This window comes from Harpia harpyja, chromosome 3 (genome assembly GCF_026419915.1).
Source record: "Harpia harpyja isolate bHarHar1 chromosome 3, bHarHar1 primary haplotype, whole genome shotgun sequence".
NCBI lineage: Eukaryota > Metazoa > Chordata > Aves > Accipitriformes > Accipitridae > Harpia > Harpia harpyja.
In genome coordinates this window covers 64,088,614-64,114,358 of record NC_068942.1, presented here as the reverse complement: position 1 = coordinate 64,114,358, position 25,745 = coordinate 64,088,614, and the positions used below count along the sequence as shown (strand labels likewise).

The window sequence follows — 25,745 nt, the reverse complement described above, 5'->3', positions numbered from 1 at the left end:
ACACAGAAGACTTAAGCAGTATATGCATTGCTACAACTTAGATTTCTGTTTTGCTAACTCCTATGGGGAGGGTTCTGCAGGCAATAGATTTGTTTAGAGGGGAAGAATTCATTCTAAGATTACTCTGCAGAACACCAAGCATGTGACTTGCAGTTTGAATTTCTCCCTGCACAGCTGCAGCATGACAAACTGTGCCCCTCTGGCACCCAGGCTGGTCAGTGCCTGTGCCCTAACAGCACACACACCTTGCCCTGGGCAGCACAGGGCTGTAGAATGTCCCTGCTGTGTTGGTTCCTTTTAAAGACATTCACTAACTCAGAGCAAAGAAAGCATGTTTATATAATGAACTGTAGCCCTCTCAGGAAAAACAAATTTATAAACTCTTCAATCTTAGAAGTACCTTACCCAAACACATTTAGATCTTTAAACTGAGTGTCCACCTTGCTTTCATGTGATCCCAAGTGCTAGATAGAGATAGGTACTTTTAAAGTATATCTGAATGTTACTTAAGGTTGCATGTTTCTCATTAATTTTTATGTATATATGACTTAGGACACTAAGGTTACACAAAAGTGACTTCTGTCCTAGTTACTTAGCCCCTAAAAAGAGATCTAGAAAAGTAATTACTTTAAGAACAGCAGCAATTGTACAACTACTGTATAAGACTGCCATGCCTAGCGAGGACTGACAGGTGGGGAACCTGCTTATGCACTCCTGCCTGCACCAGTGTGAGGTGGCAGCAGCATGGGTTGGATCACTGAGACCAGCACTCTTACATCACTAGCACTTTTTCTTGAAAGAAAGTCTGACTAAAGCAACAGCCAGTTCCCTGCAGATAGCAGCAGGTCTTTGCTACCAACACAGTTGAATTCAAATAAATGTTTTATTGGGAAATAAGTGTTACACTGAAAAACCACAACCCACCAGCATTTAACCTCTTCAAGAATGAAAATTAGCTAGACTGTGTGGTTTCACACAGGACTGTCATCAACATAGAAGGAATTCCTGATAGTCCCCAAGGAGACAGATGACTTAAAGATACAGTCCCTCAGGGGTTCCCTCCTGCTTCTTATAGAGAACATTCTCTTTAGACTTTTTGAAGTCTTCATTTGTTACTTTCATTCGCCGTTCCCTCAAAGCCATCAATCCAGCTTCTGTACAAATTGCCTGCAACAGAGAAAGCAAGAGTAAGTTACTGTCTGTGCAACCCCTTCAAGCCACGCCTCAGAAGATAGCAGCACCTTCACCCCGCTCCTACTGACTTACTCTGTAGTAAAAGTGAAGTGTTAACAAAATTTACATTAATACTGTTCAGTAGCACTGAAGCATGTAAAGCAATCTGGGTAAAGCTAGATGAGTACATCCTTCTGCAGCCAGAGTAACCCTTCCGTGACAGAAAGGCATAACAACACTGTTTCCCTCCTGGGAGGGACAGATGCATCCAGCTCTGTTAATGGTGGGCTGTGGCATCCTTCTGCACCGAGGTGGTCACATAACATCATGTTTGGTTAAGCTCATTAGTGTGGTAACTCCAGCAAGGGCTCTGTCTCCTTCAGAAAAGCAGACGATGTGTGTCTGAAGCTTCCTCATCTACAGGTGCATTTTTATCTGCTTGCAACAGTCTCTAAAAATGCTTCTTATCCTGCACTATCTTAAGTAACATTTAAGATATCTTGCATGTTTGTGCAAGATTCCACATTCCGCTTTGAACTTCCACTTTGCTACTTGTTATCTGAATATCAAATTTTACAGGTACATACTCTTATTAACACAAGCTACCTCATAATTAAAATTCTGGTAAATTTCCTATTTATAAAGCTGAGTATGTGGCACTCAAAGGTATTTTAAAGCCATCCAACTGTCCCTCAGTGATGTAACCACAGGTAATTAGAGAACAGTTTCAACAGACAATGTTTTTGGACACAATAAAAATGAGATTTGATTTGTGTTTTGAAGTATAAACAATGGTGCTGTACACTAACCTTAATATCTGCACCACTGAGATCATCTTTCGCCATAATCAGCTCATCCAAAGTCACATCATCTGCCAACGTCATCCTACTTGTGTGAATCTGAAAGATTCGTTTCTTGGTCTTTTCATCAGGTAGAGGGAACTCTATTTTCCTATCGATACGTCCTGTGCAAAAGAAAAGTTCAGTCAGGTTTTTTTGCATGCAGCTATTGGAAACAGAGCAGGAAGAAGGTTTCAAGGTTAGACTGACAAGTAACTGTTTCTTCACACCACACTCAATCATGTCAGAATAGAAAGTGAGATCAGACTATTTGCAATGAACAGGAAGCTACTGGAGCTGAAAGATACCATGCTGCTGAAAAAGTCTGTGTCACTGTGGGTAAGGGACACCTCACCTGGAAAACATGAAAAACCTTCCTTGGGTCACGTATAAATACAACAAAAAACAATGTGTCATAGCACAGGGAAGTACTCATCAAATACTTTTGTTCTTGTAATAAATTTTATTCTACTCTGAGATGACATTTAGCTCTGAAGTTTAATTTTTTGCTGCATGCACACACACACACAAAGTAAATCACTGTGGCAACTCGAAGAACTCTTCCTCCCTATATAACCAACCCCCTAAAAAAAAAAAAACCCACCAAAAAAACAAAACCCAACAAAAAACCCCCGAACACCTAACTGAAGAAGGAAGGTTTTGCACACATAGTTCTGTTATAAGTCCCTACACCAAATCTTTCCTTTACGTCAGTAGGGACTTTGGATGTCCTGGTACTCATTGTTCCAACTTTAATGAGCAATCTTTGTAAAGATATTTTCCATCTCCAGATCACTCCTATTTTTCTTTAGTTTTACAGTATCTTTTCTAAAAAGGGTTGATCGCACCACTTGAGATATTCCAGACTGTCATGCACAATGGTAAATCAGTTTACAGAGCTGCTGGAAGTGCCCTGGTTGCTCCAGCAATGGTTACATTTAAACACCCGATAGGTGTAGGAAGTTTCCATCCAACCAACTTTAGATCATCTTAGCTTGTCTTTTAATGCTAGTATAGCATTATCTCCTCTGTAGTCTAACAAACAGCACTGGTCTTGATTTGGAGGGGGTAACGTTAAGACGGTGACAAAACCAGACTTTTTTGAAAAAACACAAACACACCTCAGCAACTTCATACTGTGGAGGATTTTTTTTTCCTGAACTCCTTGGGTCCCTGCAGTCTAGTGACTGTTCAGAATAGTTGACAATTTCACCTTAAATTATCTTTGCTCTCTATCTTACCTCTATTACTTTAGAAGGAGTATCTTTACAACCTCTTCAATACTTAGGATTTACTTGAGGACACTAACGGGAGGCTTAGCTTATTTCTTTGATCTCTGTGTTACTTTCCACCTTCTGATTTAACAGACCCCACAGACGTATTATGTTTCAGTACATCTTCAGAGGCCATACTACTTGTGCTTCTTCAAGCTCTTGGCTCAACATGGAGTACATATGTCAAAATAAGATATTACTTCTCCCTCACTCATCCCCCAAATGACAGTAGTATGCCAGGTCGGTAAGGAAGCAGACTGGTTTCCTTGCACCAAAATCTAGGCTCTCATTGTTACGGCTTAAGTTCTCATCTGTGAAGCACGAGTGGTACTGCCCTACCTTCCCCAGCTGCTGAAGATGTTAACGAAATGCTGCTGCTGCACTACAGCTTGCCTTAACAATTACTTAAACCAGCTGTGCCATCTTAATACAAAGGAAGAATATTCAAATTGTTTATGTATATGTAAGAGGAAATTAACACATTTCTTCTCGTCCATAAGTTTTTCTCCCATTTGGAAACTTGTGAATGTGTTCCAATTTTAACAGATACACCAACATAGATGAGATGGTGAATAGAGACAAACCAGTTACTTGCATTCCTTTTACCAGCCCATGTTTGACAAGTTATGACAAGTCCTTTCACAAGAAAAGTGACATAAGCATACACAGCGGGAAGTCTCTTACCGGGCCTAATTAAAGCTGGGTCCAGTGTTTCTATTCTGTTTGTAGCCATAATAACTTTAACATCCCCCCGGGAGTCAAACCCATCCAGTTGGTTCAGCAGCTCCAGCATTGTACGTTGGATCTCTCTCTCACCACCTGAATTTGAGTCATACCTTTAAGAAAACAATATAGTCAGAAAAAGCACTATGCAAATTTAAGAACATACTTCACATAACTGCCACAAACACAAACTAAATAGTGTGTGGCTTGTTTTTGTTTTTTTTTTAAACACCCATAACAGATGTTTTTTGTTTTTTGTTTTTTTAATTTAACGTTCACCCATAGAAAACAAAAAGCAGGTTTTCAGAATCATATTGTGACATCTAGGTAAGTGAAGAAACATTGAACTATTCTTGTAGTTGGGGAAAGTAACAGCAATCACGTGAAGGAAATCTGTCCTTTTTCCATGCTTGTTATGTATTTGGAAACCTCTTTTTTCCCCCAACAAAATTAACAAATTAACATAAAAAAGGAAGAAAACCTAATTCTTAAAAGCACACGCATCCACTTCATAGAAAATACAGCTTGTCACTCATTTTTCCATTTCAGAGTTTTTCCCTCACACATGCAGTTAGAACTACACCCTTACTTAGTGGATCCTGGTTTAACTCTGCTCTTCCTGAAACACAGGTACCAGTGGCTGTATTTCTCTGCTTTGTGGCTTAGCTATTTCATTTTGCTAATAGCAGACTAGATAACCTACATCCAGAACAACTCCCCCATGTTTAGGAACAGTCTGAAGCAACCTAACATTCATGAAGAATTCCATGTTATGCACTTCACCATCAGTCCAATCCTTTCTACATATGCTGAAATATATGGGGCAGAAGGTGTGTTATACTGGAGCTTCAGGCTAGTAGCTGTGTAGTAATATGCATGAGCACCTTTTTATTTATTTAAAAACCATCTGACTACTTTAAAGGCTATTTGTATTGGACAGTTCCAACTAGCCTATGGAATTTTCAAAGTAATACCACTTGGATACAGGCTGAAGAATAGTTTAGTGTGGCACAAGCAATGCTTCCCCATGACATGACACCCTGTAACTTACCATATAATATTCTAAGAACATGTAAGTATTTAGCCACCTATCTGGAGAGCCAAACGATAAATGGATACATTCTGTATTAAGCACACTGCTTTACTGTTGAATCACTAAATCCCATTACTGTATATTTAGATTTGCACTTAGAGGATACCATATGAACTTATGCACAGTGTCTAAGACACTCTACCATAGAGATGCTACCAGCTAGCAAGAGAACAGAGGTTAAGTCTCTTGTCACATTTATTTAATATGAAAAGGTTGTGATGTATTTTAGTTTCAAAGAAGTTATTTGAAGTCTTACTTGTTAAAAATGCTTACATCAAAAAGAGTATTATGAAAATGCTAGCAGAGCTAAGAAACAGAGTATCAATACGGCTGCAAAAGAAGTGTTTCTAGTAAACCTTGTGGGTGAAGTGGGAGCTAGAGCTAGAATGCTGTACCTCTTTGTACCAATGGCATCAATTTCATCAATGAAGACAATCGATGGAGCATGCTCTTCAGCCACACGGAACAGTTCACGCACGAGTTTTGGACCATCACCCAAGTATTTCTGTATAAGTTCTGAACCAACCACTCTCAGGAAGGTTGCTGAAGTTTGGTTTGCCACTGCTTTGGCTAGTAAAGTTTTACCTGGTTTTAGTCAGAAAGAAATACTGTAATTAGTTTGCGGGGGCAGGGGGGCTCTGTTAAAGCTTTATGCTTTAACAAAACAGTCATGTGACATTTGTGACAGACTTGGCAATGCTTTAATACTAAGCAAGCATAGTTTATTTCACTTGTTTCAGCTCAGCACAGTTGTTACTGTACTGTAAGATACCTGTGCCAGGTGGGCCATACAGAATGACTCCTTTGGGTGGCTTTATACCCATCTCTTCGTAATATTCAGGATGGGTGAGAGGAAGCTCCACAGACTCCTGCATCACAAGAAAAATAAACCAGAGTTTTTGTAAAGAGTGAGCGCTCTCCACAGAAGTTCTGCAGGGATCTTGAGAACAGCATTTGTATTGGGTTTGTGTGGCAAGAACTTCTTAACTGATTTCAAGACAGACCTTGAAAAGTGCTCATCCCTGTTACCTCAAATTCTAAGGCAGACAACTACTCTATCCGAACAGGTCTTCCTATTGTTTCCACTTGACATGTGGAAGAGAAGCAGTGAGTGCTCCCCCTCCTCCAACCTAAACACATCATGCTGAATTTAGAACCCTGGAGTTCCTGACTCCCAAGCACTCATGGAGGATCTTGGGGTGGGGGGACCCTTTATGAAAGGATGCCTTCCACCATGAGTTACCAGATACTACAGATCAATATTTTAAGAGCACTTGTGATTTTGGACGCCTACCCAAAGCAAAAGGGTTGAGTATTACCAGGGTTCAGATAGCACTCTGCTGGTAGGAAAAAACCCCACCCAAACAACAAATGCATGCAAACACAAAACAAGCCAAAAAAACCCCCCTACCCACTAAATCCTTCGATTGCACAGCATCAGACACTCAAAACAACCTCCGCACTTTTTACAATTTAACTCTCATCTTGCAACAATCAGTAACTTTACATGTTGCAAAACAGTAAGTTATTGCAGAGATTTTATGAGCTCAGGGCTCTACGGGTTCCACGGCAACTGTGAAAGGTTTCCGTGCAAACACTCTGTGAATGGGTATGCTACCCACTTAAGAGATTTAGGTCCATGAGTCTCCCTAGCAAAATCAAATGAAAAAATGCAGTATAGCAAGATACAAAAGAACACTACATGAACAGCAGTTGGTCCTGGTGTTACACTTTTGAGTTCCCAGCACAGCAGCTACATTGCTAGCTTACTTAACAGTGTAAATTAGCACAACTGAATACCTTGATTTCTTGAATCTGGTTGTCAAGGCCACCAATGTCAGCATATGTTTCTTGAGGAGCTTTCTCCACTTTCATCACAGTAACTAAAGGGTCTGTGTCATCCATCAGCACTCCTATCACAGCATGAACCTAATTCAAGCATTAAGAGTTGTCAAAGAAAGCAAGCAGCACTATTAGTACAAGCTCAAGCCTAAACCCAATGCTCATCTATTTAGGTGTGTGAAATAAACAGCATTAGCTCCCAGACCCTATGATTCTGTGATTCTCGGGGGGGGGGCAGTTAAAAAGAGTACAAGAACTTGTGCTTCATTTTATAAAAACAACTCACTTTATGATTTAGCAAAACAGAGCAGCCTGGCTCTAGCAGATCCTTGTCCACAAAAGACAGAATACTGACATAGTGCTCTGATCCTACTGATGTGGACACAATAGCATGGTTGTCATCAATAATCTCCTCCAAGGTACCCACGGACATCGGTGTTCCCCTCAGATCATCCACCTTTGATCTTTCTTCCTGTTGTCGGGAAGAATCCAAGAAACAACTCAAGAACACAGGCAAAAACATTCTTGTACAACACTGATTCAACAGTTTACACCGAACATAACAGAACCAGTCTCTGCTATTGTTGTTTCACTGCCCCGAATGGCATAAAAGCATAGGCCAGTAACAAAATCCACTATTATTTTAGTCCTAAATGTATGGACACCACTATATGGATGTGCATACCTAGAATATTCTTTCTTTCTCTATTGATGGAGATATCTGGGAGCTGCACTTTGACAGACCACTAAGAAACAAAAAAACCACTGTGGCCTCGTCTGTAGTAACCCATGCTTGGACTAAAACCATTAAACCACTAGAAAAAAGTCCTCTGTTTTCTGGACAGTAATTGAGATTTAATGAAGAACTGTAATACACATAATACGTTTGTATTGACTTACACATTCATGGCACTTTATTTCCATTGCTTTTGTATGAAGTAGTTTACATTAGAGCACTTATTGTAACATTAGAAGTAACAGTTCACTCAAACCTCACCTCTTGTTTTTCTTCCAAAGGTTTCATCTGTTCTTGATTTCTGATAAATTCTTCCTCCATTAAGAGGTAATCTTTAATTCTCTCCAATTTCAACAATTTGAGTCTGCACTGTGTGTGAGGAGTCACTGTAATCAAAGTAGAATCACACTGTTTTAGACCAAGTTTGACATGGTACCAACTATTCACTATTTCATTACCAGAAATTCTGCTTTATTTTCTGACAATAACTTCTATATGAGCAGCAGTCACTATTTTAGTTGTCCCACTGTAATTCTAGGTTAAAAACATTTTTAGAGATAATATTTCCCCTGCACTTCTCATTACGATTTCTCTCTCTTACCCATGAATTCATGGGAAGCATCTTGCATAACAAAAACCTTATTTTGTGTTTTTACGTTCATTAGAAATAAAATTACATTTGGCCTTCTGCTTAATCATTTACGACCTACATACAGCCAGATCTAGGGGAGAGGACAGCTCTGCACTTCTCGAAGAGCAGACAGTCCACAGGACTGCTAAGGCAGGCAGAATGCTTACCCAGGGGGAGTTTGCTGGCAGCATCTGGTCCCTTTGTTTTCTTCTTCTTTTTCCCCACTCTGGTTGGAACTGGAGGTTCGTATTTCTTCTTCTTATCCTTATTGATAAAAAGAATTTCATGAAAAAAAAAATCAGGATATCAACAATGAAAAAAATATACACAGATGTTAGGCACACAGACTGAGAGAGAGCTCAACTTAAGCTGAATGGCTACATAACAAAATCATCTCCTTTATGATATATAACGAGAAGCCCAAAAGAAATGCTATTCTTATTTTTTAAGAAAGTTCAAAAATTTCTTCTCCTGCTTATTTTAGATCTCTCTTTTTAATTTTCAGTGAATATAGGACATGGAAGGCTAAAGCCTGAAGTAAATCACAAACAAGACTCATACATGAAAGGATGAGGAAAATATTGCATCCGAACATTTCTGTTGCATTTTAATCAACAGGTAACATGCATTTGGTTTGCCAGCTTAGACATAGCTTGCCACGTACATTATACTTCCATCTCCAAAGGAAACTGGAACGGCCGCTAATGGTCTACAACATGAAGTACAGACCTCACGCAGATGACAGTATGATGTCATTTTCAAACCAAAACTAGTTACTTAGGTGACAGCTTGAAGGCAACTAGTCTTTTCTGCCCCAGACAGATTTATAGTTTTATGATTTTAAAAAATAAATTACTACTGTCAAATAATGTCTTCCTTTACACTCAAGCCCCCTTTTCTATTTTTGAACAGCAACCTGCTTTCTCCAATGTGCATCCAGAAGAGATAAGACATCTCATCACAGTTAGCAAGAGCGTAGTTTTATGCACTTCTGAATGCAAGAATGAAAAGTTGTAAAATACAGTCTATTGCAGCCAGCCTCTGTAGTAGCACCCCTGTATTTCATCCTACAAGTATAAGCACTTGTTTTGTTTTTAGTTACCTTGTCATCCTTCTTGCCACCACCAGGACCATGTCCGCCACTCTGACTTTGACCCTAAGTAACAAGAAAAAAACCAAAACGAAAACAACAGCCCGATATATAGTACACTGCTATGGATCTTGAAGCCTATGGACAGTTCCACGTAAAGAAAAGCCATAACTGGATTTCACCTAAACGAATTACTACTACATTCCAGTGGATTGTCAAAAGCCAGTGAATAAAGACAGGTGCGGACTTAAGCGGCAGGGAAGGACACGTTCACTGGTATGTTTTTGACTCGTACGGCGTTGCACTGTCTTGCTACGTCGTAGTTTTAGCTCATTCCTTGCTCGGGTAAATTAACGAGCGGCACTAAGTAACGCGTACCACAGCAAGGTCTCCTTCGCTCTCCTGTCAGCTACGTTACCTGCCCTTGCCCCCGCAGCGGGACAAACCAGAGCTGCTGCCCGCGGGGACTGCCGCCGCTCCCCGCAGGAAGCCCGACCTCTGCGGGGTGATGCCCGCGCCGCCGGCTGGCGGGGCCCTGCAGGCCCGCGGCTACAAACCCACCTCCCTCCCACAGCGGCGAGCGACGAGGCGAGCCCCGCCGCGGCGGCGAGACCCGGCTCACGGCCCGGCCTCAGCGCCGCCGCCCCGCCAGAGGCGGCCTAGAGGCCCAGCGCCGGCGGTGACTCCGCAAAACCCCGCCCGACAGCGGCGGGATGCCTGAGGAGGCCTGGGCCGCCGCTCCGCTCCGCGCCGCCGACGCGGCCCCCTCCCCCGTACGGCCGCACTCCGGGCACCCCAGCCCGGCGCGGCCCCGGGGAGCCGGCCGCGCTCTCACCATCCCGCCTCGGCGCCGCACCGGAAATACGGCCCCGCCGGTGCCCGGCGAGAGGCGCGGCGTCGTCACTACGGGGTACGGCAAGGGCCAAACGCGGAAGGCGGCGCGGGCGGGGCGAAGGCGCACGGCGCCGAGCAGCGGGTCACGTGACTCCGCAGCGGGCGGGGGCCGGCCCGGCTGAGGCGGCGAGCAGCCGGCAACCGCCCGCCCGCCCCCCGCCTCCTCCCGCCCTGCGGGACCGCGGCGCCGGCCGCCGGCCTCTCGCCTACTGGCGGGGTCGGGCGGGGCCGCCCACCCCACCCATCCCGGACCCGGACCCGGACCCGGACCCGGACCCTGCCCGTCTGGCCCCGCGTAGCCGCCCGGGCGGCGCGGGGGAGCTCGGTGCGGCCGCTCGGGCTGTGAGGCCGGCGGCGAGCAGCAGAGGGCTCCGTGCCGCCGGTGGGCGCCGGCCGCGGGGGGGCCGAGCTCTGCTTCGAAGCGGCCCGAACTCGGCAGCGTCTGGGCTCTGGGGGCTCGTTTGCTGTGCAAGGTTGCGAGCGAAGCGAACGCCGTCCGAATGGCGGTTATGCCTGCCTGCAGGCGATTCACGCGGTATCCGAATTAGTCCTCGCGAGGGCAGCGAGCCGTTCACTGGAGAAAAAGTGACTCCCGTCCCGCTGGCAGACGCTTCGTGGTCGCATTTCAACTACTGCTTAGGTTGCAACAGCTTTTGAATACGATTTCAGATTAACGGCGCTTTTCTTGACAGAAGAAACGTGTGGTAATGGCTAAGCGGAGAAGACCTTTTCAACAGTCTGCTAACGGCAGCTTTTGCTTCAAAAGCGTGGAACTGCCTTCTCTGCCATAGAAACCTAGAAGAAAGTGGAGTTTTTTCCCCATGAGATATTTCTCAGGTGTTCTTACAGTTCACATCAAAACATGAAGCTCATTATATTTATTAAACCTCGCAATAACCAGCTGCCGCAATGTTAATATCCATAAAAATGAAATTAAAACCTCTGAATATGCTGGGAAAGTATGCCTTAATCCTGGCAGTTCAAGTTACCTCCCTTAAGCACTACTACTTAGGCACTAAGAGATGGGTCTTCCTGGAAAGACCAAAACACTCTGGTTGTGTTGTGCCACAAGTGGAAATGTTAGAGTTTGCAGCTCTTGCCTGCTTTGTGTGCCTGCTTAGGGAGTGGTCCTGCTCCTGTCCGGTGTCATGGGAGGTTCTTTAAAATACGCTGTCGTGAAGAATTCATCAGTCACCATGCAGCCTTGCGCGTACTGCAAACTCTGCTTTTAATGTGTGGCCTGGTGCTGTGGAAGAAGGTATGTGAACGCTGTAGAGGATGGCAGCTTTAAAGCTCAGGAGAGTAGCCTGAAGTATGGAAAGGCACAAAAACAGAGCTAATGTTTTACAACATTGATGGAAGGATCTTCTACTGAGACCGTGTCTGGACTAGTATAGTGAGTACTGCTTGCCCCAGATGTTTTCAGAGTGCTACTGGTGCTGGTTGTTCTCCACCTGTAGCGTGAGCTGCCATGTGTTTTGACTGTTCCAACAATATAAACGCATTCATTCTGTGTATAAAATGCCAGTAGCTCTTCTTCCAAAAGTTTGTTTTCCTGTACCATTTTTCCATATGTGTTTTCAAAATAAATGAAGGCATCCAACCTTGTTTTAAAGTTATTTGCAGTGGGAGTAACCAGAAAAGTTTCTCCATAATGAAAGAATGGAAATACAAATCAAAGAAAGGGAGGGTTTTCTTTGTATGTCTAGGAATGAAATCTAAGCTTCAGGAGTTTTAACTGCCAAGAAAGAAGAGGCACTGTGACCTTTCTCTTAGGACTTCTTGCTGTGAGCTGACCTGTGTGGGAGTGTAGAAGCAGAGGAGGAAGAGTGGCAAATATTCTTTGTGACCTGTATTTAAAGATATGGGGTTTTTTTCCTAGACCTGATGCTTCCTTCCATCTCTTGCATCATCTAGACAATATAAAAGCATAATTTTTTTGTGTGTAAGAATTGCTTTTCTTACGGGTAGCTGTGTAAGAACACTGGTAAAGTTTTCAGGAAATCCCTCCCTCCAGATAAACATAACGTTTATACCTACAATGAGCTCTACCAATCTGCAATATTCCTGGGGAAATGCAGGAGAAAATTCCAGTGTCTGCTTTTGACATTCCCAAAGGTAAAGCACAGATTGAACACAAGCATGTGGTCAATCCAGAACCAAACGCCTGCTTTGGGTCAAGTCTGTTTTACACTGTGTCCTTGCACTGGAGTCCCTGTCCTTGTTTGGAGCCCGCAGCGGCTGCTCGGTGTCTGCCCACTGCAGAATCGAAGTGCCTGCCTCCTCTGTGGGAGCGCTGGCAGTGTCACCAATGAATTTAGGGGATCTTTGGATACTTTCTCTTCTTTGGGCTAAAAACTCTGTGACGAGATATTGCGGGGTTGTGTGGGGAGTCGGTATGGGAGGACAGGGTCTTTTGTGAGCATCACTATCAGCAGAAAGGTTATAATCAAGATGAGGGTATAGTTTAAACATACTTATATTCTGCTTTCACCCTGTTAACCAGCATATAGACTGTATTTACACCTGTCACTGTTTTCGGTGTAAAGATCAGAGCGTTCATGAAAAGGGCCTCCACTTTTGAGCCGTGGGTAGGATGTGGAGTATGTTTTGCTCTTTGTTTTGATGTTGTATTTTCTTTCACACTTCCTCTAGAATTCAAGTCTCAGTAGGGAACTTTATTTACTAAATACTAATGTAACTGGCTGGGCTGTGTAGAAAGGTGTGAGGTTTTGATCATTCACTTTGGTTTGGTTCCATTTGTTCACAAGGGTTACTGGTTTGCACTGTGGGTTTAATCTGACTTTTCTATTCTTTTTATTCTTTTATGAATTATCTGCATTTTTGTTATGGCATCAGCTGTTCTGTAACTTTTAAGGACACTTGGAATGAAATGAAATGAAAACAGATGTTCTTTGCTTTAATAACATTCACTTTATGGAATTTACTGTCTTACAGGATTGCATCCGTATTTCTTTTAACCTTACAGTATACAAATGCTAGAACATCCTTTCCCTCAAATATATGCAATTTTTCCTCTCTTCAACCTCACTTTAGATTCAGACATACCCATATTTATTTAGAACTATACCTGTAATTGGTAGTGCTGGTTATAATTCAGATTTCTTGTCACTTTTTTCTTACAAAACCCTGGTTTTAGTGGCCTGTAGCTTTGCAGTCATTTGAAGATGGAGAATTGTTTCATAAGCTGACCAAAATGGTAGGGGTGTAGGGTGAACCTAAAAGCTCAGCTTTGCATTTGTGAGCTCACAAGACACGTGTGACAGCATATCTGGTTTTGTAGCCTTTATAAATATTAGGAAATTATATATGGGAGCAACAGTAAAAGGATGTTGTCAAGATTGTCTCCCAGCTCATTCACTTAAATACATGCTGTGGAACAGCTGTGGCAGAAAACATGAATCATAGGAGGGAAATGCTGTGGGTTTTGAACCAACTTCCTGATTTGGGGTGATCTGGTTAATGGCTTTCAATTCTTGGGGTTAGTAATGCTGGCTAACTGTTAAGTGCTATAGAAATGCAGTTCTGTAACCTGGCTGCTTGTCTTAACTTTCCAGATCTTTGGTTTGGTTGCAGAGTACAGATAATGTCAAATTAGGAAGTTTAAACAATAAATATGTTTAATGATCGAAGTGCCTCTGATTTCTTGTGTTACCCTCACTAGAAAAAAACAAAAGAGCAGGCGGGCAGGGGTAACAGGAAAGAACACACAGTCCTTGTTTGCTAAAGATGAACATAGCCTTGGGGGCGTCAAAAAGCTTCTCTTCATATCAAAAAATATTAAGAGTTGTTCAGGGAGGGTGGGGGTTTTTGTGCTTTGTTTTTCTTAGTGTTTTCTACTCCCTCTTCTTTATTCTGAAGTAAGCTTACTGCTGATCTTTTAGGCATATTGTAAAGCCCCCATCTCTGTTCCCAGGCTTTTGAGGAGGAAGAGGGCAGCTGAGGGCTAGGGCAATATTGGGGTTGGGATTAGTACATAGCAAGAGGTTTATTTTCCCTTTGCACATAGAGGAAATTACTAGGATTGCTCGTGTTGTTGATGTTAATTTGTCTTTCTTAATATATGTTTAGGCGCGTAGAGCTTTTTATGTTTCCATAAATTTAAATAAACAAACCTACAGATAAGAAAAATATTAATCTTGCTATTGTAGCTACATATAGTGGGTTACATTTTCAAAATCTGCAATTTGGACTCACTCTTTCCTTAAGAAGTGGGTTATGAACTTACGTCCCCATCAATAAATGAATAAAACTGCAGGTTATTAAGGACCATTTGGAAAAGATTATTTTTTTTTAAGTGTGTATGTGTCTAAGTACCCAATTAACCATTAAGTTTCTGTGCTGCTTACAAGTTGTTCAAACATTTTAGCAATGGAAGGTGTTCCCACCACCTACTAACAACTGGCATGTAGCTATGTGAAGGGTAGTTATTAGGAGGGTACTTGCTCCTTGTAGGCTCCCCACAGAATCAACTAAGAGAAGTTTCTCTCCCAACTCAGAACAAGGCTCATCACCTTCTGGAAATGTCTTTTACTTTACATTGCCCATCCAGGGAACTAGGGACATGGCTTTTTTTAACTAAGCTGCTCAGATAAGTGCCTTATATCAGGCAGCATGACTACTTCCTCTTCCCATCACCAAGCGTCAAATACGATGATTTTAAAAATAGGAATGTAACCTTCACCTCCATTCTTTTCCTGAGGTCTGTATTGTACATTTGCACCAGTTCATTTTCAAAAAGGAGTGGAAGCCTGTTAGCTTCAGCCCTAACTACGTCAATGGCTCTTAGCTAAAACCCATTTGATTTGAATTATTTGGTATATACAAAGACAGCATTCCCTTAGAAAAGATTCACCTGATGTTTCACAACTTGGAGCATTAGTCATAACTCCTGTGACCTTCCTTGACATAGTGCTGTGTTTCTTAACTGTGAATGGTGGTGGTTCTTATGCCTTCCTGATCCCCAGGATGTTCTGTAAATGCCTTGCTCCCAGCGTGGGTGAGAGCAGCTTTTAGTCTCCTCTGATCTGCAGTGACTCTGCTGCATCCCCAAGGCACAAAGAGCTCTTGCCCTGCCTTTCTTTCCCTGCACATAATCGTCATGCTATCACTTGAGAAAAGAGTTAACAGCAACTGAAGGCAACTTGCTGATTCCTCATTTCAGTGGAGAGCCACGAGATGGATCCCCAGCTTTAGTGTGGCTTTATGGTAGTGAATTAGCACCAAGCGGCTGTAACAGAATAGAGGATTAGCATTGCGACTGTGGTCTTATCCGTCTAAAACATTTAATGCATTTTCCCACCAGTGGTACCAAAGACTCCAGTGAGACTGTTTACCTGCTCAAATTGAAGCAAATGCTGAAGTGGATAGATTCTACAGTGCATTGGAAAGGAGACGCTAAAATAGAGGAGAAATCCTTACAGTCTGGCTTCCTGAAGAATTAGAAAAAACACATTTTCTCTGCGTGGTTAGGAATAATCTGGGTGAACTTCATGTTCTTGCAAATGAAGTCCTCCGTTCACACAACCTAAGTTGGCATTTATTATATTTCTAAACATCCTTATGCTTAGTTTTCTGTTGTGAAATTTTATTTCTTGACTGCAACCACATTAAAGCAACATTTAGATATACTAAAAATTAAATGTCTTGCCAGCATTACATATGGACTTGCTCTGAAGCTTTGATTACTGAAGTTTTGCTTAGAAGAAGGTCAGATAGGAAAGGTTACTGGGACCATTGTTTAAAAGTAGCTGATAAGGTTTTATTGCACTTAATTTTTGCAATAACTAGCTTAAGAGGTTTATTATTTAAGGTTGAGGTATACTGTAAAATTTTCTGTGAAGACAGACTTAAGGTTCTTTAATCCTCATGGAAAGGAGATATCTTACCGGACACACGAATCTTAACTCTCCACTGAGAGGGAGGGTCATGAAGTGTAACTTAACAGACTGTGTGTTAAACTTCACTAACCATCTAAACAGGTTGTGTAAAAGCAGTAATAGTGCTGCATCCATTTCTTTGGTTTTCGTGGTCATACATGTTGGACCACACTCTGCCATCAGGTTGGTATATGCAGGTCTCTGGAAGGCTGCAGGGCTGTGAAGGTGAGTGGAAGCAGGAAGGGCTATTCCCTAAACATGGAGCTTTGGTGTGGGGTGGGCTGAGGTGCTGTCGGCAGCCGGAGTAACTCACATGCTGCAGTGTATTAACCTGCAGCAGCTACTGCCATGTTCCCTGTTATCTGCTGGCTTTTCTCTAAGAGCTTGGGGTTGCCCCTTGCACCTACAGGTGGTTTTCTGGTCCTGAAGCACTGCTGGTTATGGCATGGTGTATTACAGCAATTGCCAGATTGACCTTTCCTTCCTCCTAACCTGAGCTGGCAGGACAGGCACACCTACACAAAAACTTTCTGTGTGAGGGTCTCTAACCCATGAAAATTATTTCTGCTGTCACCACAAAACTCAATTTGCCAGTCTTTGCATTTATAATTAAAAGCATTTTTTGTGCTACCAAAATTGCCTGATAGTGGCTCTAATCTGCCTCATTCTTTCCGATTAAGAGGTTACTAGCTAATAAAAAATTCCTCTTCATTAAGAAGTTTTAAATCACATTAAAAACCCCCACTTTTTATTAGTCGGAGGAAATCTATTTCTTGTCATGAAGTCTAAGGACCTAGTTAACAATTTAAATTTCCAAGTCACTTATGTTTTTGAAATATGAGAAGTTACAGATTTCTTGCTTCCAATAAAAGTGATGATAAAGAATAAATGAGAAAAGTAAAATGAAAATTTAGAAAAATTCTTAAGCATTTATTTCATTTTGACATGTTTATTTTTCACTTATTAAATATAGGTTAGCTAAAATTTATAAACAGAAAGGCATTAACAAAACCCTTTTTATTTAAAAAAGCAAGTAGAATGGGTTGACAATGTTGAAGTTTTCTTGAGTAAAGAAATTAACTGTAACAAACCCTTTCTATAGTCTTACTTTTGGCAAAAAACCCCCAAACAACAACAAACACTTTCCAAAGAAAAATGTCTAACCAGATATTCCTAATTAGCTTTGGGAGGAAGTGACTAGTTTGTTCATCTTCCAGATTGACAACAACTTTAAATAAAGCTGAGCAAAACGGGTTTTGGTCCTGTAGCCAAAAATACCAAATTTAATACATCAAAGATTTATCTGAAGGGCAAATGATGCCAAGTTGAATGGAGCAGAGGAAACAATTTCTATCTGCAAAGGGCACAGTTCATTCCAATGTATCGTTACAGTTGGAGGAAGGTATTCCACTTAAATGTGTATATTTGAGAGAGGGAGATCAGGAAATAAGTAAAAATGATCAACTGCTGAATAGCAAGAATCATAAGGAAATACAAATATATGTTTCTTTTTTAGCTTAATAATTATTAAGGGGACAGCTGAGCAGTACAGCAAATATTCACTCTCAGGAGCTGGATTAATTACACTGCACTTAACTACAGTGTAAACAGGATGCCATAATTTTTGCTTCCCCTTTCTGTTCTAGGAGATGAAGTGTGCTGGCATGTTGTAAAATATCTGTCCCATCCCATTTCCCTGCTGGCTGTGTTGGGGGTTGATTAGTGCCAAAACCGATATGTTTAAACCTATTTTTCTGCAGTATCTGTTCATTTGGATAGCTCACCTTAGTTTCCAGCTACTGACTCATCTGCATCACTTTATCTTCAGGTACTTATTCCTCTGCACAACAGCTCCCACTGATACGCATTGGTGTTGTGAAGTCTGAGTACCATGGAAAAGCAGACTTCTTGGAGCAGGAATTATTTGGAATTGGACAAGCAGAATTCAAAGTGAATGGACAATCTGAAGTGAATGGACGCTTTCAAAAATTTTGATAATAAAGTTCTTGGGAATCTTTCAGTGCTGTAGCAAAGTCTGACACCTTGAAGACTGACTCATACATGTTTTCAGAATACTGCAGAACAAGTCATTATATTAAAAGTTATGCTTGTAATATACTGTGTCTTCATATGGTCTCATTTGGAAGTCTGAAAGCAACACACAATTCCCCTAAGTTAAACCTCACAGTCTTGTAGGCAGGCAGGTAGGTGAAGGAGACTGTCTCAGTCTTATCATCCAACAGCTGAAGTGAAATTACTTCTCCCTTAGTGTACGCAGTATCAGATTCACCTCATTCACCTGGTGGCAAATACATTCCCATAAGTGATGGCAAAGTTTGGCCCAAAGGGTCCCAATGAGTGAAAGCAGCACAAGAGCAAAGTGGCATACTAAACCCAATTGAAAGTGACTGTAAGAAGAAAATGCCTTTCTCCCTGTTTTTGAAACAGTGGTTGGCAAAATACTAGGTAGTCTGGCTTATTGGTTCTCGTATTTCTTGTAAGAAAAGATCCTGTAGTACTTCAGCAGTGAGCAAGGAATGATGTTGCTATGGTGACTTTTTGTTGCATGGCAGGCAAATGCAATAATCAGTTGATTTATTCATAAGGTCTAACATATTAGCCAGTCTCTATTTTGTAAGCCTTTTGGTAGCTTTATGAAAGCTGATACAAGAGACTACCTGATGAGAAAATTACGAAATTTGGGGAAAAGAGAAAAAGAGAAGTGGTGAAATACAGAGATATCATCTAAATGGAATAGAGTTCTTCACGTGGCTGATTAATAGTTGCTGATGTTGAAGAGATGCCACCACCCAGCACTCCTCAGAATTGACCCTTTGATATACTAATAGTCTAGGATGGCTTTAACAAACTGAATACTTCATCATTAATTACATCAACATTCACATAAATTGAGTTTGTTCCAGAGCCACTTTGCAGGACTCAGTCAATTGATGAAGAGACACTGAAATCATTTTCATGGAAAGAGGAAAACATGAAGTAGGCTTTTACCCTCATTTTACAAAAACTTATATTTCTAAAGACACATATGAATGCTTTCCAAATATTATACTGACTACTACTTAGGCTGAGAGTCTGAAATTCTTAGACAATAATAGATGTTTGCCAAGTCTGTGAGCTCCATTGAATTATTATCTGCTAATGATTTGTATGGTTTTCCTCATGAAAGGGCAGAGTTGTTATAATTACTTATCTAATGCTGCAAGTGCTCATGTTTTGCAAAACCCAAGAAAGGCATTATGCCTGCTCCACGGGGCTTCTTCTCACAGTGCGGTGCAGGAAGGAGGCCAGGGGGCAAAGCACATCAGTGCAGATACACCAGTGAAGGGTTCGTTAAAGACAGGAGTTTTGAGGAGAGACTTGAAGTCAGAAGGCATTTAGGGACAGTCGCAAAGCCCGCTGAAGCAGATGGAAAGAAAGGCTGAATCTAACAATGAATAGCATAAGTGGACTGAATGCACCAGAGTATTAAAGGGAAGCAGAAAGTGGAGAGAAGGGAGAGAGCTGTCGCTATTGCAGGAGAATGGGAAGTTGTTGTCTGAGACATCAGACAAACAAGTGGAAAAATCTTAATGTCCTTAGTAACCTAGGAGTCACTAGCTTCACCACCTTGCCCCTGGAATTGAGACGAAGATATATTGGTTTTAATTGCTCCTCACTGAAGTAGTGGTTCTGCATTAATCTGTTGGCTGTAATGTAATCACTCCTCTCTGTCATTTCCTGCAGCACTGTAATCTAATACTGCATAAGCATCTCACCATGTTCACATCCTCTATTGAATAATTGTGGCTTTGGTTTCATGATGCATAGTCTGTTCAATTAGCCCATAATTGCAGCACTATCTGGAGGTATGGTTGATATACCTATGTAATTATGTTTACTGTTAATAATGCAAATTGAATCTGTTGAGTTAGTCAAATCAGTCATCCTCACTTGCAAGCAGCAGTTTCTACAGATGATTTCTTCAGCTGCTGAGGGACTGCTTTTTTGTAGTTCTACTTTGCTCATTCACAAAAAATATACTCTTATTGAAAGATAACTTTGAAAATAAGAACCAAAGCCTCATTGTAGAAGTGTCAGCACTTACTATAGAGGCTGTGCAGAAATCTTGTCTATCCAAAACAGCTGGAGAAGGCCCTGAATTCAGTGGAATGAGTGTGGTACTGGCATGCAGAGTGAGAAATGAGAAATGCGTGAATTCCTGTTTGCTTTGGGTATTGCTTCGTATGGGCTTTTCTAATAATGGGCAGGGTGATGAATTCAGGAGTATTTAGAGATGCCAATCTCCTCTGCAAAAGCATAGGAGCCATGCAGATGCTGTGGTTCTGAAGCTGTATTTTATCTTCTACAAAGATGTCTGTTGAAAAAACTTTGTCCCTCCCTCATACAGATTCTTCTCCCCCCCCCCCCCCCCCCCGCAATCCCATATAAAGTCAGCCTTGGCAAAGATTTTCAGGTATAGGTTTATAGTTAGAGGAACTGTCCATATTCCCTGCTGTAAAAATAGCTCTCTGCTTCAGTTTCCTTCTTTTTCATTCACAGCAGTTTCCTTCATATTGTATCACTCAAATGTTACATCCATCAAGATAATATACTTCATATTCTAGTGTGAAGTGTTTAGAGACCATATGAGTTTGATTTGTAGGATTATACTGTTTTTCAATAACATCAAACTGCACTGGGGTCATACTATGGCATTTTGGGTGTCACCTCTTCTTCCATAATCTTCTTTTTTAGAACCTATGCTATTTAGTCTTAACTGCATTTAAAACATGTAGAATCACCTGTTGTATTAGTGATTTCTTGAATGGCAACACGAAGAGGTTGTAATGCTTTGGCGACAGACTAATGTGCACAGTTCTTCATGTCAAAAGTATTACACCACATCAGTGCAAGGACTGCAACTGTCTGTGCTGTGATTATTTGGTAGGATTTGTCTGTAACCCCTCTAACACAAGAGAGAGGCTTCAGCTAAAGATATATAGATTTATACAAGTTAGAGGTAGAGGAGACATTACTTTTTGCAGAATATGTTTCTCAATCTGCAAACAAAATTGATGTAACCTATGAGAGTACCCCCAAGCTGAGTCTGAAGTGACCCATCTGACACAGGCTACATGTGAATCAACAGCAAGATGCAAATTTCTGTAGTCCATTATACTGCTTTCATCGCTCTTAACACCTAAAGACAACTTTCTGCAGCAGCAGTATATTGCTGGCAGGTCCCACATCCAAATAATGATCCAGCCCACACATATTTATACATTAAATGTGATTACATCATGGCACAATTGTGGTTTCAGGAATCTCAAGGAAGTGTTCTAGTTAATTAAGTATGAAACAGTGTCATGGTTTAACCCCAGCCAGCAACTAAGCACCACGCAGCCGCTCACTCACCCCCTCCCCTCCCCCCAGTGGGATGGGGGAGAAAATTGGGAAAAGAAGTAAAACTCGTGGGTTGAGATAAGAATGGTTTAATAGAACAGAAAAGAAGAAACTAATAATGATAATGATAACACTAATAAAATGACAGCAGTAATAATAAAAGGATTGGAATATGCAAATGATGCACAGTGCAATTGCTTACCACCCGCTGATCGATGCCCAGTTAGTCCCTGAGCGGCGATTCCACACCACCACCCCCACCCCCCCATCCCAGTTTATATACTAGACATGACGTTACATGGTATGGAATACCCCGTTGACCACTTTGGGTCAGCTGCCATGGCTGTGTCCCCTTCCAACTTCTTGTGCCCCTCCAGCTTTCTCACTGGCTGGGCATGAGAAGCTGAAAAATCCTTGACTTTAGACTAAACATTACTTAGCAACAGCCAAAAACATCAGTGTTATCAACATTCTTCTCATACTGAACTCAAAACATAGCACTGTACCAGCTCCTGGGAAGACAATCAACTCTATCCCAGCTGAAACCAGGACACCCAGCTGAAACCAGGACAAACAGGGACAGTAGTTACAACAATGTCAACATATTCTGCTGTCAGGTCTTAAGAGTAGAACTCTTTAGCTCATGGTAAACCAAACCTGCCCAGCCTGAGAATGAAAAAGGCAGATGCCCACTCAGAGAACCAATGGTCCTTTACAAAACTAAAAGAATTCCAGCTAAAATGGTATGTTAAACACAGTGCACCATTGGCAATAATTATACAGGCCTGTATCTATCATTGGATCTAAAAGTATAATTTAATTTAGAGAAATGAATGTCTTCCTGTGACTGATTGTACTTTTATTATCAATATCTGTCTTTGTGAGTGAATGTGCTCCACCCACTTGTGCTTCGCTGTGATCAGCTTTAGAGATAACATGGTGTTTACCATATATCACCAGGATTCAGAGTAGAAAAGCATTTACAATTTCAAAAACTGTCTAGTGTTGTCAGATTTAAGTTGTTTCTAATTAATTTCCTGGAGGTCTGGCTCCAAACTCAGTTTAGGGCTAAAACTAAAATAAGTAGCATGTTTCTCTCCTTCTTTCCCAAACTCAGACTGTCATATAAGCCTTAGCTGACCCAGCATACATTTTATGTTTATGCTGTAGAAAAAAAACAGCTCCAGAAGTATTAGAGATTAGATTGTACTTTCACCAGATAAAGTTGAAAGACAGCAACATTGTTTAACATATATTTAGCTTAGTAAAGACAATTCTGACCAGAGAAACAAAATGCTTGAAGAAAGATTAATAACTCAGTTCATCTAGGTGTGCTAGGAGTGTGCATGCATGTGCAAAGAATAAGGTAACTGTGCAACTCTGAGTCCAGGGGTGGAATCTGAGAAGGAGCTTATGGCAGGACAAGTCAGAGAGAAAAGGTAGCAGTCCCCAGGCTATGTATTGCAAGGGAAATAGTGGAAAACAACTGCTTGGACCTTTGAAACTACATTAGTAGTATATTTGGTAGAAAATACACATTAAGAACAAATCATGCATTGTAAGAAAGAGTGCCATGACAACATGACAGTATTCCTCCACAAATACACAAGTGATACTTTATGGTTAGAAGTAAAATTCATTAAACAGTTTACCATTTTTAGACTCATTCTCAATTCAGTGACTCGCAAATAGAGCTTGCCAGCAGAGATCTTCATATGTATGTGTGCTTCTGTCTTCATGAAGAAATCTACTTTTTGCTCTAGGTTATTGTGTTTTTCCTCATTGTTACCCATTTATTGTTGGCTGTTGCTTTTATTGACAGTGCACATCTATGCAGTGGTTATACAATCTAAAAGTGAACTGTCTCCCTGCACACAAAGGTCACAGCTGCAGAGTAAAATAAGCGAGACATAGGCCAGTTTAGCTTCATCCTAGATACATAATAAAGTGAGAGACTAAACAATGACAGAATGGGATGTGATAATACAAATCACCAGGGAGGAAATATTTAATATTGCAAAACCAATAATAAATAGAAAAGAAAAAAAGATCTAAGCTGTATCTAAATGTATGTCAGGGTATACATATGGCAAGGCTTGGGAAGAACAGAATAACAGAATATAACCACTAAAAAGTGAGAGGTAGTATGTAAATAGGAACACCAGGATAACAAAAAGCAGCAGAACATCATGTTATTGTACAGAAAAAGCTGCCCAGAGATGGGTCTGTGGAGTATTCTTCTAAACAGAGTGTTGGAATAAAGACATTTAAATGGACAATGAGCCAAATGTTTGGGTACACACCACTGGCAATGTACCACCCTGGCCGTGAGTGGCTCTGGGTACGGGGCAGGGACTTTCTGCATCCCAGCAGTATGTGGCACATCATTTCCTTCTGCTGAAGCCTGCTTTCCTGGCACTTCCCTGTGAACAGGAGCTACTCACTTTGTGGTCCTTTTAGCTCAGGACGCTCATTTTGGAAATGAAGAATTGCTCATACAGTATGAATAACATTTGAAAATGGATCTCTTGTGCACATTTAATTGAGACTGAATATAGCACTGTTGCAATAAAATAAATTCAGTTCAGCCTCCAACAGCTGGGAATGCTACACAGTTTGTTACACAGTCCCAGAGTTCTCTCCCCTTTTCCTCATTTAGGTGGTTGTTGGAAACCGTTTGTTGCTACTATATTGTTATTCTGGGCAACTGTATTGCCTATGGCTCTGTAAACTCCCTGAAAACAATTATTAACGACTCTGAGTACAGCTATTTACATAATGACTGTGGAGTTTTCTCGGGAAGCGCCCTCTGAACATGCATGTCTTCTCATGTTGCCTGTGTGGTCCCTCAGCTCTGACTGACTCCAAACATCACTTCAGGTTCTCATGTGGTGCAAAAGTGCACAGAAGAAGAACTGCCAAAAAATGGAGCTTTCAACAGGTGGTGTTATTTTGTTTCCACAAAACTCGTAAGTACCCCTCAAGGCACTCTCCCTCCGTCCTCCTATCTTGCAGCCAGCCTGCTGGGCCCACAGGTGTGGGGCTGTGGCCAGACTGAAGAGTCCCTGCCCAGCTGGTTGGAGTTGGCCCTGGCCATGCAGCAGCTCTGCAGGGGGAAGACCCTTGCTGACTTCTGTGGGGCAGGGTTACAGAAAAGGTTACAGAAAACAGTCAAGGGGAACCTACCAAATTTGCTCTTTGTTCCTTAGCGGCACTGTCAACCTGTTTCATACTTCATTCTTCTGTCCAATTTGAGCTTTGAAGTTTCAGAGTATTAGTAAGGACTTCAGGGCATTTTCCTAGTAAATCCAGGCTTTTGGCTTTTCAGACTGGAGCATAGTTACTACTTTGTAAATTAGAAGCACTTCCTAGTTGATGGTATAACAATTAAATGGGAACTGTCACTGTCTCCTTAGAAGTTAGACAAGAGCCCTCTCCCATTGTTTTTGATTTCCACTGTTACTCCACCTCTACTCTGCTCTGAATGTGGGACTTTGGAGATGAAATGGTTTTCTTCTGTATAATATGGGTGACAAATAACATTCATTTGTCTCTTCATTACATCTTCTTGATAATGAGATGCTATTTGCCTTTTTTGGCTAACGTAATCATCATTCCTCTGGAGCAACACCTGAGTCCTTGGAAGTGAGCGTCCCAACAAAGGCAAAATCCCTTTGCCAGGGCTTGGGTAAATGCAAACCATATTATCCACAACTGCTTTCACAACAGAGAAGTAGGGCAGTCCTCTGAAACCTAGACAGCAATGGTCTGTTCCCAGAAAGCCAGTAATTCTCGGGAATCAGCTGTGATCGTGGAGAGTGAAAACTTCATTTTTCACCCTGGTCTATTATTTAAAGTTGCCACACTTCTTCTATAGCAGATAGTACCAGCATGTCTTAAACACAGCACACCACCTGTGAAACTTGTTCTGGAGGCTCTGACTTTTTCTATGCATTTCCCAGGGGAGCCCACACACCCAAGTCAAGGTCATGATTTCCAAGAGGAGACGAGAAAGAATTCACAGTCATGTGATTCCAGAGGATTTTGGTGGGTGTCTAAAGCCCAACTTGGCATTTACCCATCTGAGGATCTAGATTTATGGCCTTTATAGTAACTACAAACTGCCCTGTACTAGTATGAACCATAC

At 41.5% G+C, this 25,745-nt stretch overlaps 1 protein-coding gene across 1 annotated transcript; it reads right to left on the bottom strand.

Moving 5' to 3' along the window:
- Window positions 1–864: 864 nt before the first annotated feature.
- PSMC1 (proteasome 26S subunit, ATPase 1) lies at window positions 865–10,351 on the bottom strand. Its single transcript, XM_052782964.1, has 11 exons — window positions 10,237–10,351; window positions 9,414–9,467; window positions 8,479–8,575; window positions 7,942–8,066; window positions 7,231–7,416; window positions 6,903–7,031; window positions 5,875–5,971; window positions 5,498–5,687; window positions 3,971–4,122; window positions 1,983–2,137; window positions 865–1,167 (listed from the first exon to the last, which is right to left on the bottom strand). Exons 1-11 carry the CDS (start codon window positions 10,237–10,239, stop codon window positions 1,033–1,035), a joined length of 1,323 nt encoding a protein of 440 aa, XP_052638924.1. The 5' UTR covers window positions 10,240–10,351; the 3' UTR covers window positions 865–1,032.
- Between the last annotated feature and the right edge of the window lie 15,394 nt (window positions 10,352–25,745).

Excerpts from the sequence above, each read along its gene's own strand:
- PSMC1 (XM_052782964.1), bottom strand. Across the intron at positions 8,067-8,478 it reads TGCCAGCAAACTCCCCCTGG|TGACTCCTCACACACAGTGC; the intron begins GTAAGCATTCTG and ends CTTTGATTACAG. Across the intron at positions 5,972-6,902 it reads ACCAGATTCAAGAAATCAAG|GAGTCTGTGGAGCTTCCTCT; the intron begins GTATTCAGTTGT and ends CTTGTGATGCAG.